The sequence below is a fragment of the Cryptotermes secundus genome, unplaced genomic scaffold, assembly GCF_002891405.2.
Source record: "Cryptotermes secundus unplaced genomic scaffold, Csec_1.0 scaffold265, whole genome shotgun sequence".
NCBI classification, from domain to species: domain Eukaryota; kingdom Metazoa; phylum Arthropoda; class Insecta; order Blattodea; family Kalotermitidae; genus Cryptotermes; species Cryptotermes secundus.
The window spans coordinates 46,542-65,136 of NW_019725002.1; the positions used below are offsets into that span (position 1 = coordinate 46,542).

An 18,595-nucleotide genomic window follows, 5' to 3' on the forward strand; every position below is an offset into this window, starting at 1 on the left:
ACAGCTGACATGGCACCCTTCTCGTATAGACCCGCCACAGTAGCCGATAGTTCACGCTGTAGTTGAACTGACCATATTTTAAAGAAGTGTCTCGAAATGACAACTGTCTCGTTCTGTGCATGCCTCATTTCTTGAGAACACGTTTATAAGAACACGTAGAAGCTGCTGTAATGGAACAGCGAAAATTTCATGCCTAACGTCTTCTCAAGTTCCTTTGTAGGTTAAGGATTGTACAGCGTGCCCCATAAATAAATGTCGTAGGGATTTAAGTTGGGTGGTCACGGAGGCCGACTCCATCGGTGATCTAGTGGTCAGAGTTCCTGGCTATATATACAGAGGTCCCGGGCTCGATTCCCGGCGCTACCAGATTTTCTGAGATGTAGTGTGTCTACAACGGGGTCCAATCAGCCACGTGATGATAATTGAGGAGCTGTTTCAAGGAAATAACGGCTTCGGTCTAGAGAACCGAGATTAATGGCCGTGGGGATCCATTGCGCTGACCACGCGACACCCTCTATCCGCTAAAGTTGGCACTAACTTCGCCTACAAGTGGCGGTCGCTCGGTCGGTATAGTTCGCTTGTGGACTACAGGCCATGGAGTTTGTTTTTTATTTTTCCTTAAACCAACAACGCAGAATTCTTGCTTCGCAGTCTGGACGCAAAGGACTGTGTACGACCATTTTTTAATTCGCTTAGTGGGGGTAGAGTAGAACTGGGTCCACTCGGCACGGCTTTTCGGGCTTGCTTCTGATCGAGTAGGAATATGATCGACTTTTTCTTCAGTTAGTACATGTCTTTTTCGATATTTCTTTTTGTACAGCCCCGATTCCATAGAATATAATTTTGTTACACTATTGTAAATCGTTATATATGGGAACGACATAACAAGTCCAAATTCTACACTGTACCATTGGAACCTTAGTATTAAGTTGCCATACATATTTCTTAACCTCCCATACTAAATTGTTTAAATATATTATTTTTTAAAATATTTTTAATATTTCTATAATATATTCAACATTTCATAAATCTTGATATATGGTATATATTTTCATATTTTGGCTTCTCTCTTATTTTGTATCCCACACTTTAATTATAACACCAACTTGAGACAAAAGTTTTATGTGAGTATATAATACGACACGTTGCACTGATATGGATCCGTGTCGGCAGTTCAGTAACTGTACGTTTTCCTATATATAACTGCCTGATGATGGGCTTGTATGACCGAAACATGTAGCAGGAATAAAAAGTCGAATTGTAAAACATTAAAAGCGAGTGTATTTGTTGTGTGACGGTTAACCTTGTTCCTATATGTGTATCTGGAACACACAAGAGGATGCAACCAATGAAGATTGTACTCGTAAATCGTTGCTTTACACGACACTGTACTGTCGGGATACTTCCCGAGAAACTTTCTACTGCATTTCCTGACCTAAGAACTCTGTACAACGGTATCGTACGTAAATCATTTTTATTCAGGACTGGGTTCCATTTTCGCACTCCGCGTTCTGTAACTCTGCGTATCTCAAGGATAACAAACTGCTCAACAGGCAGCGCTATCGAGGGCAGACGTCGAAGGACGAAGCGACGGTTTGGAGGCCAACAATGGGCAGTCGTGGGTGAAGAAATTTATAGCCGTCCGGTCTTGAGGATAAATTGGGCTCACAGCTTCGAAAATTAAGATATTTTAGTCTGACAGTAACAAATCAAAATTACAACTGTTATTTATATCGTGAAGATGGAGGCAGCAGGTTTCTCTGAAATGTCAATACCCTTCTGCCAAACTGTACTCCGCCACATGTGAGAAGACCGTAAGTACCTCAAATCTCGCGTTCACGATGCAGGTAAGAGCGGATTTAATTCGATAAATGCTCGAGATGTTGTAGTTCTGAATATTTCATTTCCGTTCTCTAATATACAAGTACATATAAATTAATATAAAAAGCTTTGTGTATAACTTTGAGAGAGAGACAGAGTTTGGGGGATTTTTTAAAGGAATATCGAGGGAAGTGTCCTGGTGGATGGGGGACAAACAGGATGGGGAAGGAAGATGTTTAATAAGGTGCATAATTTACACTCCTTAAAGGTAAAGTTATCCCTGGACTTAATTAAGCACAGTGCCAAAAGGACATGTTGGGAAACGGAGGTATAGCTCCACCATTCTCAACCTCGGCACTAGATGGAGATGAATGGTGAGCTTCACACCCTCTCCGCTTTATCCCCGAGGAAACAGCACCCGGTATCCGCTGTGTAGAAGGCTGGATGAGTCCCACAGCCATTCTGGACTTTACGGAGAAGAAAGAAATCTCTTCTTCCTGCCGGGAAATGCTATTGCGATGATCAAATAAGGGAGGATAGGATGGGCAGAGAGTATAGCATGTATGGAAGTAATAAGAGATGCATACAAATTTTAGTCTGAAATCTGAAGGGCAAGAACCACTTGGTAGACATGGGCATAGATGGAAGACCGTTAAAATTGATCTTAACAAAATATGATGTGAGGGTGTGGACTGATTTAACTGGCTCAACATAGGGTCCAGTGGCGGGCAGTCGTGAACATGATAATGAACTTTCAGCTTCCGTTAAAGGTTCTTAATTTTTTGACCAGATAAGCTACCATGAGCCACCCGTGGAGTTAAGGTAGGCTATATGGTTATGTTTCTTCCATATTACTAAAATGCTAACGTTTACTTAATCGCTATGAGAACCAGAATCACCAAATTTGACACTGAAAGATAGTACTCAGTAATGCAACTCCCACAAAGGTAAATTTGTCCTTATCATCAAGTAAAGTATCCCTCCACGAAGACTTGTGGGCACTAGATGGAGTTGAGCGGTCAGCTTCATGCCCAGCTGCTCTACCTGGGGGGGATAGGCCCCAGTACCCATTCAATATGAGATTGGGCCGACTCATGTTCATTCCGGACCTGTGCAGAAAAGCGTCTTGCCTCTGTCTGGAATGGAACTTCGATTTGTAAGGTTAATAAGGTTCCCGCACAATATATATGAGACAAATTCCGTCTTAAGTGCAACAATTTAATTATATATTGTGTGAGTGTAACAGGATGCTTAAATATAATATTCCCACACACCTTTAGGTGAATGCAGTTTTAATATCTGCTCAATACTTCATCCTCATAACCTAGTCCGTCCCAACCAAGTCAATACCAGTGGCTTTCCTCATTTAGTGTTTAGCCCTACATCGTCTTTTCAAGTAACATAGCTTCTTTAGATCAGTTGTGAATGCCCCGTGCTGTATTGGCAACTTCTTCGGCACTCGTGTTGATCGTGTTGACTGAAGGAAATTCGCATACAGCAGTTCTTGGCCCCTTATGATTCATGGATCATTAAGACGCCATTCGGTTGCCCGAGGACTCGTATTGGTGCAACACAGTAGCCCGCAAATATGAGTACTGATATATCCACACACGCTTGAATGCAATGTGAGAAGGAACACCGTCATTGACTATTAAAATCGAAGACACGTTGCAGTCATCGTTAGTGAACACTCGTAATTAAAACTCATCACCGAACGTAACGGTCAAGTGAGTAGAGCTCCTACTTCGTATTCAGGAGGTCCTGGGTTAAAATCTCAGCTGGAGACTGCTTGTGCTGACTGAAATTTTCCATGGTTCTTTCTCAGTCCCCCCCCCCCCACCNATTATCAGTTCCTTCCACATCCATTCCAGTTCGTGGTTCACTAATCGTCGAACTCTTCAACTATATATTGATTTATTGGGAGAGTCATTAAATAAGGCATAGATAAATATAAATAAATATAACATGGCTGAAATGCATATGGAATAATTTTTCAAACAAACCCGTCGTTCAAAGCTGTGCAGTTTGTAACATGGCTTCCAGCTTGCCATTTCAGAGAAGTGCAGCAATATATCCCCCAAACTGTATTCCCCTTCTTCTGTAGTCTTTAAGAGGAAAATGAAGGGGAAGAGGATTCCCTGCGTGTAGAAAACTAATGTTTCCAATTGCAGAAATTATAACCGTAACTGGAAATTACGGACTGGCATAAATTGAACCGTGAACAACATGTTGAGAAACACAAAATACACTAAAAATTTTTCGTTTATTTCCATATTATTATTTACGAATCAACCCAACATTTCGAGCCTCGTTTTTGTGACACGTGACCACAGTTCCAGAAAAAGCCTGCAGCTGCACCGTCATGCTACTGGATAACCTTTCAAGCTGGCAACCCTGATTCGTGTGCTTTACATTCACACACCTGTTTTGAGCGAGTTCCCCGTAAACCCTGAATTTTGGGTAAACACTGAGGGTCATTCTTAAATCATGGAAAGAAGAATTTACGTAAAGTGTGGCTTGATGCAAAGGAGCCAAAGGAGTTAGATGTCCCTCAACAACATAAAAAAGACCGTGCATCTTCAAATGTCTACGTCATGTGGTCCGTTAATTGATATTGCAACCAAACAAATCACTTTGTAAGTTTGTAAATTTGTGTTAGTTGGTAAATATTGCAAATTATGAAACATGATTTCTCGTCATTACACAACTCAGTTACTGCCATGTAGCCCTTATTACAACTGACAAAGTACGGCTTTACGTGTTGTCAGTATTGCACTGTCATGCCTGACCCACTTCATTGCAGTGCTGTTTGTATAATACAGACTGAGTGAAATGAACTCCATAGTTTCTTTATCCATTCAATCAACACAGTAAATGGAAGCATTGATGCTTGATGATTGATGTAGAGGAACATTCTTATATATTGAGAGGTTCTGTGGTTTATTTACTAGAAGTTATAGAAAGAAGTTATAGTACCTAATTTTTTTCAAATGTCTCAGTCTGTGTAATGAGGTTGACAGGAGCTGTAAATTAAAAATTATACAGTTCTGTGCTCCATGTCTCTGCATAATTTCCAGTAGTACACATTCCCACTTCATTACAATTATCATGTGCTGGTAGGCACACTTTTCAAATCACAGCTTATAACGACAGAAATAAAATTTGCACTGAAGTAGTGATGTGGCATATAGACCCATTGCCAAGCAGTGACTCTGTAACAGTGACTATTTTTGGACAATGGCTCGGTAAACACGTTCCTGCAGCAACATACAGGCATGCAACAGTAGAGTTACTGTTGAAATGGGATGTTTTCTGTGTGGTCCGTGCCAAGATGTTATAACCAGGACAGCTAGAGCAATGAGTTCAGGCAGTTCTGCATGGGAGGCTGTGTAGATAGAACCTGAGCGCGTGAAGCTGAAGAATCTTCAGTGTTAGAAGCCATAGCCAGGAAACGGCTGATGAAACCACAGCAGGCTGGAAATGGCTTAGCAGGTGCTGTGGTGATTTGTGAATTGTGGAGATTAGTAATAGGGTTATAAATATTTGTAGTTCTGAGTTGTGTGTATAAGTTGTCAGTCCATCCACCTATCCAAACCCTGTATATACTCATATATCCGTGATAATATAGCGACACTATTCATGCATGCAGGGACTTAGGCAATGATGTATGGTGTTGATTTATTAAGAAGTTTGACAAACAACGTGGAATCCCCAACCATTTTCAAGTGACACCTAAAGTGTACAGATGGTGTTGCCAGTTGTCCTATATGCCAAACTGACTGCAGGATCAATTTCTTCTTATTTCAGATGGATGACGATGAAGATGATGATGATGATGACGATGATGATGAGCAGGACTCTGTTCCCAGTGCAGCGGGTTCCGTTGAGAATGGCTTTGGAGTATCGCGACGCAGAATAAGTGGGAGTAACCCATGGCGCCGGACAGGTATCACGCACCACGAGTATCACAGCTACATCGACAACGCATTGGAGTGTAGGCGTCAATCTGTCAATTGATTCTATGTCTCAGTGTTGTGTGCATGCATGGCCTGCCATGCTAGTAGCATCAGCTCCAATACCAACAGCAGCAAGAATGGTGCATCTCTAGGGTGACCAGAAATCTTCACTTTTTACAAGATTTCAATATATGTCTTCGATTTCATAATCAGATTCAACATTATTTTGAAATATTATTTAAATTCCTCTGGTTTCATTCTTTTTTGAGAACCAGTCTCACGTAGATCCTTTTTGCCCGTTTTTAAGAATAATCACCTCTAAGGAAAATGAGGAAGCCGAAATTGTATATTGCTTCCAAAATAAACATTATATATGTTGTAATTCCATTTTAACATTAGTTTAAAGTATTCTGTATGTTATGTCATAACTACATTCACACAATGAGTCTTTGTATTTTAAAATTTGCATCTAGAAAATGAAAGTTTGAAACCCACTTCCAGACATTTATTTTATTCTATTCCACATGCTTTAATGTGGGCTCAGCATATCGGTCACTCGTGTTCTGATCACATCTGCATTTTGTAATTTGAAATTCTCTTGAAGTTCATGTTGTTACAAAGAGTTTGTTGTTGTAATGCAGCATTTGAAAATGTAATTATACTTGCCCACATAATGGCAACTAAATAACAAAGAAGTTCCTGCAAAGAAATAAGTGCGTGCATGCATGCAACAGCCATCTGTTATTAAAAGTTTCAAACTTAAATTTTATTTTCGGCCATGTATCAGTAAATGAAATAAAGGCAGTATTATTTCATAGCTTCGTAATTTTAATGTAGTACTAAACAGAACTTGCGCGTCATACGTCACTTCAAAATAAAAAATTGTTTCAATCATAAATTCCATTTTTGGCATGAAAATCAGGTCTCCAAAGCCACGTTTCTTTGATTCTGCATAGTGTCATAAATACTTCTATTTCCTGTCAGTTAATTTTGACTGGCAGTTGCAATTAACTGATTAGGATTTATACTAAACTACATTTTTCTCACACTGTTAGTATTACCATTCTTCTCTTTTTATAGAATTCTCTGATGTTAACATATGTTTTGGTAATATCTGGTCACCCTAATATCCTAATTTAGATGCTCACTTGTGTCTGGCTTTAGCTTTTATTAAGTTGCAGCTCATTTTCTCTTCATTGATATAACCTCCTTACCGAATCTATAAGTTTCTTTAACGTGGGGTGATGTCTGAAGAAGACGTGTAACTTCTGAGTTAGTAGGCTATCCACTGGATTCATTGCAACATGAGATTACTTACACTTCCATAAAGCAAGGTCATTATACTACCATAAACCGAGATCAGTAAACATCAGTCTCTTTATTATTTCCACATGCATCATTAATTACCCAGTGACAGTAATTACTATGAAGATGTAGATAATAATGATGATACATAAACTATTAAAAGTAATACAGATAGCAAGATACAAAATTGGACTAAATATTTCATATTATTGTGTTTATTTTATAGTTAATTTGAGAAAGTAGTGATGAATTGAGCTGGGATAGCGTAGTCGGTGTAGCAACTGGCTATGGGCTGGATGTCCAAGGGGTCAGAATTCAAGTCCCCTTAGTGTCAAGAATTTTCTCTTCTCAACATCGTCCAGTGCGTACTGTGGCATCATTCTCCGGGGGTAAAGCGGCCGTAGCGTGAGACTGACCACTCACCTCCAACTAGTGCCGAGGTCAAGAATACGTGGATCTATACATCTGCTTCCCCATATGCCTTCATTCCGTAGTGCTTAATTACTTAAGCACAGGTACAATTTTACCTTAGTGGTGGATTGCATTGTACATTGGATAGGGAAAAGGAAAATGAAGAAGAACCCGGCCATCACAAGCACAGAATATATGGTTTGTGTTGTTTGCTAGACTTTCCAAATTCTCTTAATTTTTTATCATTGTATTATTGCTCCAAATGTGACATTTTCTTCATGATAAGAACATAACTTCTGTGCATTAAATTCTTGTAACTGTACTACATCATTATTACTTAAAACACTGTGGTGGGTATGATTTAAACTGCAGACGCTGTTCATCATCTTCATACTTCCACCCACAGTTACTCAGTTCTCTTTGTGTCTCAAATATGTGCTTGGTGGAATGTGTTCAGTCTTTTCCTGCCATTTCACTTCATTTTTAAGGGACTTCAAAATAAATAGAAAATGCCTTGAATCGTGGAACTGGAAGCATTGGGATCAGTGACTTTACTGTTCAGTTAAATTAACTTTCATGAAATTTAAGCTTTTGAATCCTCAAAATGGTATTCCATCTTTTCATGCAGTGTGTTCTTCTAAGTCACCATGTAAGCTGTGCCCTCCTTACATGCAAATTTTCTTTGTGCATTCAGAATAAAAAATTGCAAATATGCAGCTGGTAGCTTCGCTGAGTCATCCATATGTATGTAACAACATGAGAACTGCTGAATGGATCTTCATGGAATTTGCTGTTGGGGAGTTTTACTAAAAGTATTTTACACATTCCAGATTTTTTAAAATCAGACAGAAATAGTGGATATTTTACACAAAGACCTAAATGTGTTCCTGCATACATCTCAATCACAACTTCTTGCATATTCATCAGAGTAAAACATGCTTCAAACAAGTGCCCTAAAGAAGAATGACTTCTAAGTCCAGTACATTCTTTCATCAAATCTTAAAGTTTTTTGATATTGTTAAAGAAAAGGGAGGAAAAGTAGCAGAATTATTACATTTTGCATATTTTAGGTGCCTTTGTAACCTTGAAGAACGCCTATTAAGTTCATCCATTACATCCATCCATCTCCACATAGAAACAATTTAGGAACTACATATTATTTTCATGAAATCTGACCTTATGGAGTTTTAATAAAGTTTGTCAGCGCATTCCAGTTTTGGTTAAAATTGAACCAAAATAATGGACACTTAATGGAGACATACAGTGTTTCAGAGCATACTTTGGGCATAACTCTCCAAATGCAGAAAATTGTTTCAAACAGTAGTTGTAGAGAAGAAATTCTTCTATATGTTTACATTTCCTAACTTCTATACTCAAAAGTCAAAAAATGGTCCTTTGAACACCTACAAAATAACAAATACTTTCATTGTTATAGAAAAAGATTACGGTTAAGAAAGTATAAGTCTCAATTAATTTTAGGCTTCATTGCATTCAGTTTTGTTTTTCGTTCTTTTACTGTGGTGTTCTATTACAATATAACTTTGAAGCATATATTAAACAATTTATACATATTTAATCTTCTTATAGTTTTTAAAATAACAGTGAACAGTAAAGCCTTAATATTGATAGTTTATTTGTTCATTGTAGGCCTACAGTTCTGATTTTTCACCAGTCTGAATAAGTAGCAGTTAACAGTAAATATTTGTGTCATTGTCTTTGGTTATTACTCACCATCTTAATCATTCATTTTATCTAAAAAAAAAGCCACTTTGAATTACAGAATATTACTACACTTTCTCATGTTAGCTACAGTTTATTCTCTTGTAAGTACTTTGAAGATCATGAATGTTAGCGTGTCATTCATATAATGCCTTCTAAGGAATGGAGAGGAACATGGTAGCACAGTTGGTTGAGGCATTAGGCTACAAGCCTGAAGGTTGTAGGTTTGATTCCCGATGAGGTCATTGAGTATATCAAATAACCTAATCCTTCCAGCCACATTATGGCCCTGGGGTTGACTTGGCCTTTAACAAAAATGAGTACTGGGAATCTTCCTGGGGTTAAAGCATCATGGGCGCATAAGGCTGACAACCTCACTGCCATCTGTGAACTGACTCTAGAAACTGTGCTTGCCTCAACGTCTTACATCCCTATGGGCCTAAATGACATATTACATGGATACGTTTACCTTTATTTTAACTTTCTATGAAATGATCTGTTAAGCTTTATATTGGTATACTTACAATGCTGTCATAATTGTAATAATCACAAACTTCACAGATAGATTCGCTTGTATCAGCTATTACTTCTCACAATTTTTCTCTCTCTAGACTTCTGATTCACTAATTTCCAAGTTATTGTGTGGTGGAGTCTTGATTTATTAAATCCCTTTTAGGGTCATCCTTATATTTCAGTTATAATATAATCTAAGAGCAGTCCTTTATATCTGAATTCACTTCCACTTTGCATCTTCCCAGATCAGGGTTTCTTGTATTTTTATTTTTATTTCATTGATGCAAAGATTTATGACATTGGAACAAACTAAAAATAGCTTGGTTTTGATCTTAACATTAAAATTTAATAATTAAAGAAATATATAAATAAGAACAGTAAGCAAATATAAATAAGTAAATAAATAAATAGGTACATATATATCTCGTATAATGTTGCAGTATTCCAAGAAAAATATGATTTAAATTAAGAGGATTGAGAATTTTAATACTTAACTTGAGTAATGCCCAGCATTTCAGATACCATTTTCATTAGTGTAAACGTGATTGTAATTTTAATAAAATGTAATGGGATTTACAAATAATGTATAAATGTTTCTGACCATACAGAAGCAAGGTATGTTTATCACAGAGAAGATATGAAATTAATGAGAAAGCAAACTGACCTTATGCTTTAATCCATACTAAGACAGTAAAACCATTTAGGTTTTCCTTGGCTGAATGCATAATCTAATGCAGAATTAAGAATTAAATTTGTTATCTTGTGACTAATTGTATGTTACAGTCAAGTATTTGTACATAGTATAATATAATTCAGAAAGAGAGAAGCAATATTGAAGGAGTGTTTGGGAGTTCAGGTAAAAGAATGGATTTAAGGATTCTTTAATACGTGGTTTAACGCCCCCTGTCATATTTATAAATTTGTAAATAGCCTCAATTACCATTGCTAATTTTAAATGTACTAGAATTTAAACACAGTACAAAGGTAATTGAATAAAATCACACATTATGGTGTCTGACAGGAAACTATAAGGTATGATACACATACAAACTGTTATAATTTTCAGTTACACTTAAGTAGTGAAATACTTACAATTTTTGTTCTCTTTTAATGCTTGTACATGGATTTGGTTGAGGCATGAAGCTTTGTTTATGTTTGCTTGCACTTAGGCTTTGCACAAAGTTCACTATGCAGGAGTTAAAAAGAAAATGTATGTGCTACAGCAAAGATACTTTCAAGATCTTTATATGTGGTAATTTTTTTCTTCACAAATATTATTCCATTAAGTTATACTGCATGATGTGAATGAAGAAATGAATAGAAATTTTTGTATATATTAGAACCATACTGGACTGAACAAACACATAATGGAGTAGCAATTCATAGAATAGCATGGAAAATTAGACCATAAGATGTATTTGCCAGCAACTTATATATGTGTGATAATGGTGTGGTAATAAATCCAATACTATGTTTATAGTTATAATTTAAACCTGCGCTTAAAAATGGAAAGCTGAGAGGGTTGCAGATTGTTCAGTAGTTGATGTACAAACTCTCAGAGGGAATTTGTGAGCTTGCTGTTAACATATAAGATTGCATCTCTGTTGCAATGACCAGTAAACTGAAATACTTAAGATGATGTATAAAATTTGAAAGTATTCAAAGCAGGCAGGTTGATAAGTATTTCATTGAAAGTCAATAAAATGTAATTCCACTACTGTTATTTAAGAAGTTTAAGCAGTTGGCTCTTATAGATGAAGAGTCTTGCTGCATAAAAAACAACTCCCAGTGAAGAAGGGCTATATGTGTAATGGATGGAAGAAATTTGCTGTGTGAAGAAGTACAGTACATTATGTGTAATGAATGAAACAGTTCTTCTGTACAGAAATGCATGCTGTGCGGTGTGTTGTGGACAGAACAGTTCTGTGTGGAGAAGCACAGTGCATGTTAATGACTAGAAAATTTTCTTTTACAGAAAAGCAATCTGTGTGGTTTGTTGTTCTTAAATTTTTCTTTTGTGTGGAGAAGCACACTAAGTGTTGCAGAAGGAACAGATCTTGTATGTGGACAAGCACACTGTGTGTTCAGAAATGGAACAGCTCTTCTATGTTAAAAAGACATACTGTGTGTTAATGGATAAAACAGTTCTGATATGGAGAACAGATGTGTGTACTGGATACAGCAGCTCTGCTGCATGAAGAAGCACACTGTGTATGTGGATGGAGCAGTTCTGCTGCATGAAGAAGCACACTGTGTATGTGGATGAAACAGTTCTGCTGTGAGGAGGAGCACACTGTGTATGTGGATGGAGCAGTTCTGCTGCATGAAGAAGCACACTGTGTATGTGGATGAAACAGTTCTGCTGTATGGAGGAGCACACTGTGTATGGGGATGAAACAGTTCTGCTATGAGGAGGAGCACACTGTGTATGTGGATGAAACAGTTCTGCTGTGAGGAGGAGCACACTGTGTATGTGGATGGAACAGTTTTGCTGTGTGGAGGAGCACACTGTGTATGTGGATGGAGCAGTTCTGCTGTGTGGAGGAGCACGCTGTGTATGTGGATGAAACAGTTCTGCTGTAAGGAGGAGCACACTGTGTATGTGGATGGAACAGTTCTGCTGTGTGGAGGAGCACACTGTGTATGTGGATGGAGCAGTTCTGCTGTGTGGAGGAGCACGCTGTGTATTATGGATGGAGCTGTTTTGTTCTATGGAGGAGCACACTATGTATTATGGATGAAACGTACTGCTATGTGGAGAAAGACACATCATGATGTAGAACAAATCTTTTATGTGGAGAACAGTGTGTTAAATTTGTTGCGAATGAAGAGAGACCTGCTGTATGCTATAGAATAGGTTGCTTTTCTGTGAATAAGTATAAAGAATGTTACAATGTCGATTTTTGTCATGATCAATTTCCCACAAAGAGTTATGGAATTATGGTAGTATCTTGTTAGATAAAAGTTTAATTTATGTGGCAGAAAACACGTATAAGTGCACCAATAAAATATTTTAAGTGAAAATACTACCTTATATTTGAAATGTATAGGTGTCATATTGTTCTTTGCTAATAGGAAAGGGTAATAGGGGAGACAGGTAATGCATACAGTTTTCTAGTTGTGGGCTATCGTATTAGCAGTTTTGAGCCTTTAGGTTCTGCTACCTTTAAGTCAGGTAAGCTTGAAAGCATCAAATCACGATGAAAATCCATTACTTTCCATGGAGACACATTTGGCTACCTGGCATTTGTTGGTAAATGTTCTCTTTTGAAGTGCTTACAGATTTAAAAAACAGTTATTACTATTAAATATTATAGTCATAAGGCAAGGAGCATATGAGTCACCATAACTGGTCAGGGAATTGACAGGTTATAGGCTTGATAGCTGGGTCTGAGTCATGAGAGGGGCATGGATTTTTATCTTCACCACATTTATCATACTGGCTGTGAAGCCCACCCATCTTATCCATCACCAGATCCTCTTTCGAACAGGTTAAAATGGCCAGAACATGAAGCTGATCCCTTGTTTCAGTCTAGTGTCAAGGTGGAAAGTGTATTTATATGCACCTCCACTTGCTGTATGTGCCTAGTGGTATTGTGCTCAGCCACAGCAGTTCTCTTCATGAGAATTTTAAAATGACTAACAATTTTTAAAACAGTTCAAAAGAAGGCACTGGCAGTCACATTTAAAACAGTGAGTCCTTCTGTAGTAATTATGAAGTTTGCTTCAAAATGCAAGTATTTAGGAATATGTCACATGAGAGTTATTGGTGAATTTATTACATGGTGATACACATGCTTTTTTTTTTTTTTTTTTTTTTTTTAATTTATNGCCAATCCAAAAAGAAAATAGAATCAGGTGGATATACATCATTGAGCTGAATATGAGTATGCCATAATAATTCTGCAGGTTTGGATGCAATAACTGCTGGTTAAGAATACAGGCATAAGAATCTAGAAACACCCAGGATGTCTTATCCTCAAATATATAACTGATTATTGTTAATTTGCTGATTATGAGGAAACAGGCTTTAAGCATATTATACCAGAATGTTCTTAAAACAAATGTTGTACAGACAAGCATATCTTTATAAGAACAGTTGTGAGGTTTGAGAATAGCCCCACTGAGGGGCTCAACAGAGCTGATTTTCTTTCACATTCTGTACACCTAAACACGGAATGGAACCAATTTCCAAAACATTTTTTATAAATTTGGATGATGGGGAAACCCAAACTAATATTTTTAAACAAAATGTATTAGAATTTGGACTACCGAGTTAATGTAGTGATTATTTGGTACTAGGACAGACATCTATTATGGACTTGTTTATCTCTTACTTTTGAAAGAAAAGACATTGTTGTAAAAATATTAGTAATCTGCTTATGGGTTTTCCAACTAATGTTGTGTGAAGATATTTACATGTGAACACAAAAACATTTACTTATGCAGGGTTTTACAAGGCTACAGTAAACACTGCAACACATCTTAACTTTAAATTGAATTTGAATTATTTTTTAATCATATTTATTTTGGAATTGGCATTGTTCACTCAATGAAGTACTAAGCTCTGCACTTAATAGCTAGGATTCATTTGTCTATGGTGGTGCTGGGATTTTTTCTTCATCACCATGTTTGGAATGGATCTGGAGCCTTCCCATTTTCCTCTCTAATGGGTAATGGGAATTCTTTCTTCATGTGTAATGCATGAATTTGATCTCCCATTTAATTTTAAGGTTAAGAATGGATCAGCCTTACCTCCATGCCCTTCTGCATTTTTGTGGCATGGTACTTATGCTTTACCTTTTACATCTATATTTTGAATCGTTCTTTATGGTTAGAAAGGTACCTGAACTAAATTTATATTGTGATATGTAAGAAGCAGTTTTGTAAAACAACATTGTTATTCTCTTTCACAGCATAAAATCCTTTGAGTCACACTGCCAGTTAATTGCTGGATTCATTCATTGCACAGCATAAGTCTTCGGGCTAATGACCTGCTAACAGCAGCCTTGCCAAAACTGGTATGACTGATGGAAAGAGAACACCAGTTATAATAAAAATTTGTTTGAGCATTAGTAGTTTGCAGTGTAGGAGAATGTAAACATACATTCTCTGGTAAAGAATCCGACTGTTTGAAAACATACATTTTCTAAGGTACAAGTATATCCAGTCCTATATGGAAACAGGAGCTTTTTCTTTTCAGAAGATAGGAGGAAGATGGAACATAAATTATGTCTGTGTGATGACAGTGGTCCTGTATATATCCACATGATTTTTAACTTTGGTGTTGGCACCTAACTCAAGTTGTCTAGCCAGTGTCAGCAAGCATCAGATTTTAATTCTGATTCTGATTCTGAAACATTCCTAATTAGGCTTACAGAATATGTAACAAGGGAGGGTAAGAGAGGAGATCCATTTAAAGTATAGGAGGGATTGACTTTTTATGCATCTGTTACATAAGTGTGAAACTTTCTGTTGCTTTGATATTAACGTTAGAGACTGATTCAGTCAAAGGGAAATTGAAACAGAAAATGCAAGGACAGTAACTGAGCATACTGTATATTGAAGTGTGCTGAATACAGAAAACTGAAGTGCGCTAAACTTAAGAGACATGCCACCTTATAAAGAGTGTATGAAAATAATTCAGAAATACAGTTATTAACTTAAAAATGCAGTGCGATATCTCTGTCCTGAAATATGTAAATAAAAACGTCTTGACCTCTCTTTAGACATATTGGTTGAACATATAATTATGAATGAAGGATAAATATGGATGCCTTTCTACACTTTACACTGCAATTATATATGGAGGTATGTTTAACGTAAAGAATGTTTTTGGAATTGGCTGTACTTTGGCTTTCAATATATTTGTTTTAATTATACTGATATGTGAAGCACTGGTTTTATATTTTCAGTATTAAACGTAGCAATTAGGACAACCCAGAATCCTTTAAATGCTAAACCTGTATTCTAACTAATATGTATTACTGTAATGACAACCCGTCTCCTGAAGACTTGACTAACTCATTCAGTCACTCCACGGACCACAGCCCTCTTTGAGAAGATAAAATTTGTGAGCTAGTCAAATTCCATGCCTTATGGAAAATGAGTATTCCTTATTGTGTTCACAAGAGCCAGACACTGTCTCTATCAAAGAGAAAAAAAAAAATCCAGTTGACATCCTCCCACCCTATTCCTTTAAGACACATTTAAGTATTATCTTCAAATCTACATGTAGAACAAAGGGGAACCACCCACTGAAATATCATATACATTAAGTAAGCCTTAGACAGTCGATATTGGCCAATGCAACTGCAATATCATGGACCAGTCACTGTTGGAAACTTCTAGTGAATTATACAGTATTTTACAGTGTCACAAATGATGCAAAAATTAAGCACCTCTATTGGTATAATACCATTACGGTTTTACTATATGTGTTTCTTTGTTTTTAGCATATGACCTGGCAACACAGTGCCCTAGTAGGAGAGCTTCAATGAAGAGGCACACCATAGTGGTTTGTAATGGTGAAAGTGGAAGCCAGTCCTTACCACATTCAAGACCACAGTCACGTGGTCCTACTCTTTCCTCAGCCAGCTCAGAAACGGACTCTGGAAACTTGGGTTGCACTTTGCCAGAAATGTCCTGGTCACGTAGTTCCTTGCAGGATGAACTTCTGCAGTCAGTAAGTATGTGGGTTTGGTAGTGCTGTTACAGATTTTCAGTTTGTTAAGTTTCTGTCATTTTTCTCTTCCGCCAGCATCGTCTCTTCTAAGTTTTAACCCCCCACCCACCATTTGAAGTTTCAGCTCTGTTCTTCTATTTATCTAATCTCATTTCATTCTTAAACTTTCAAATTATAGGGTTCTAGATTTTATCACTAATCAGATGCAGATTTTTCTGTGCATGGATCAAAGCCTGTATCCCTGTCACTATAATGTAATTGGGAGTACCTAGGAGAATCCACCTCATGAGAGATGATTCCTTCACTTCACTTGGCACACAGAGATCAGGAAGGTTTATAACAATGTTCACCATAATCAAATGAACAAGAAACCATATCATGTGGGTCAGTTTCACACACGTTGTCAAATATATCTTGAAAACAAAGAAGTATAACATTCTTGAAACAAATTGAAGGAAAAAATAATGTTCATCTAATATTGTTAGGCTACTTAAATAATGAAGGACAAAATTGGACCTTAGCATTGGAGAAACATAAGAGGCTTATTAAATATTGATAAGGAGACACAAAATGAAGAAATTACTTTGGAGACATAGTGATAAATGGAAGAATAATATTGAAATGAACCTTTGAATGTTAGGTTGTATCCTGCTGTTGTCTCAAATTTCACACAGTGCCAACATTTCATTTGATGCAAACATTCTGACACATTTATAAATTTGCAGAAGAACTGGCAGCAAGCGATGGAATGCCTGTCACTCACTCTGGAGGAAATTGTTCATATTCGTAGTGTGCTAACAAAGGCTGAATTGGAAAGCCTTCCTGTGGAAGGCCATGTCAAAGAAGATGTTGAAAAACGAAAGGTGAGACATTTTGGATTTTTTTTGGAGGATGTACTGTATATTTTTATGGAACGAAAAACATTCTCAGAGAATTTTCCTTTAACAAAACATATTTGTTTTTAAACATTGACATTTTCTGTTAGTCATGTTTTTGAAGTCTGAACGTTTAAACTAAATATCCAACAGAAATCTTGTATTCATAACATATAATATATTTTGGTTATTTTAAAACCTAGTTTTCAGAGGTTGTTCATAAGAATATATGTTTATATTTTCAGGTTTGCTTCTTGTGTTTAAAGACAAGATTCGGATTATTTGGCCCTTGGGGTCAACTGTGCAAACTCTGCAAGAGAACTGTGTGTGCCAAGTGTTACTCTAAGGTAAGACTTTAAAGCAGTCTGTAAGTTTGTGCTATCAATAAAGAAAAGTGACAAGGGATAGTAAACTACAGTAACTTGCAATATAATTTGAGCTATTGAACATATTATTAAATAAATTTTATGTTACACATGAGTTGAAGCTTTCACAGTGACTGTGCAGTGAAGTAATCTTGGGCAGTCTTCAGTGGGAGTTGATATCCGTTTCAGAGCCTGCGTATATCTCCGTCATCAGGCACTGATGTGATGAGAGATGTGGCTACACATTATATCTGTACTTGCAGAATATTGTCTTGATTGTCCCAGCATAGACCATAGAGGGAAAAGTGAATAGAGCTTGGCAGTCGGTGTCCTTCGGTTCCAGTGTGGACCACTGGGGGACAGTGGGTGGAGTCAGGTGCCAATCATCACAATCCATGTTGCTTAACCTGGACACTCCATTATGCTAGCTGCCTTCAGCCTTTCCTTATAACGTGTTTCTATGGTCCTCTCATGTTCAAATATTTTCATGGTGATATAGCAGGGATGGCTAATCTGACTGCTTGGCATGTACAAATGTACAACTATTCCATCCAGATGAGTAGATGGTGGCAGGCACAGCATCAGTGCAAAGCACCAAATATACATCTGGGATTACAGTTGGAGTAGAGTTGGGTCCACTTGGCATGGCACCCACTGATTGGCCTATTGTACCTGCCCCAGGTGATTATGATGATGGAGAATTTGGTAGAATGAAGATTGGCAGGGGAAACCGAAGTACTTGGAGAAAACCTACCCCAGCGCCAATTTGTCCACCACAAATCCCACTTGAAACTTCTCGGATACCATGGTACTGACGAGAATGACAGACTAAATGAGCTGCTTAGTAAAGGAGGCCATGGGACTCAGCTACATCCCAACAACTTATAAACAGATACAGGCTTCATGGTTTATTTTAATTATTGGGTTAACTTCCTCCTTGTATGT

At 37.2% G+C, this 18,595-nt stretch overlaps 1 protein-coding gene across 2 annotated transcripts in view; it reads left to right on the forward strand.

Annotated features, from left to right (window-relative positions):
• Positions 1 to 18,595, forward strand: part of LOC111863164 (protein spire) — a 65,083-nt gene that overhangs the window by 35,668 nt on the left and 10,820 nt on the right. Inside the window, exons 3-6 of one of the 2 annotated variants that reach the window (XM_023849216.2) lie at positions 5,629 to 5,815; positions 16,181 to 16,410; positions 17,136 to 17,273; positions 17,531 to 17,632. In XM_023849216.2, coding sequence (XP_023704984.1) covers positions 5,629 to 5,815; positions 16,181 to 16,410; positions 17,136 to 17,273; positions 17,531 to 17,632 — 657 coding nt within the window. The remainder of the gene's footprint in view (positions 1 to 5,628; positions 5,816 to 16,180; positions 16,411 to 17,135; positions 17,274 to 17,530; positions 17,633 to 18,595) is intronic. The other variant, XM_023849218.2, reaches the window with a different exon arrangement.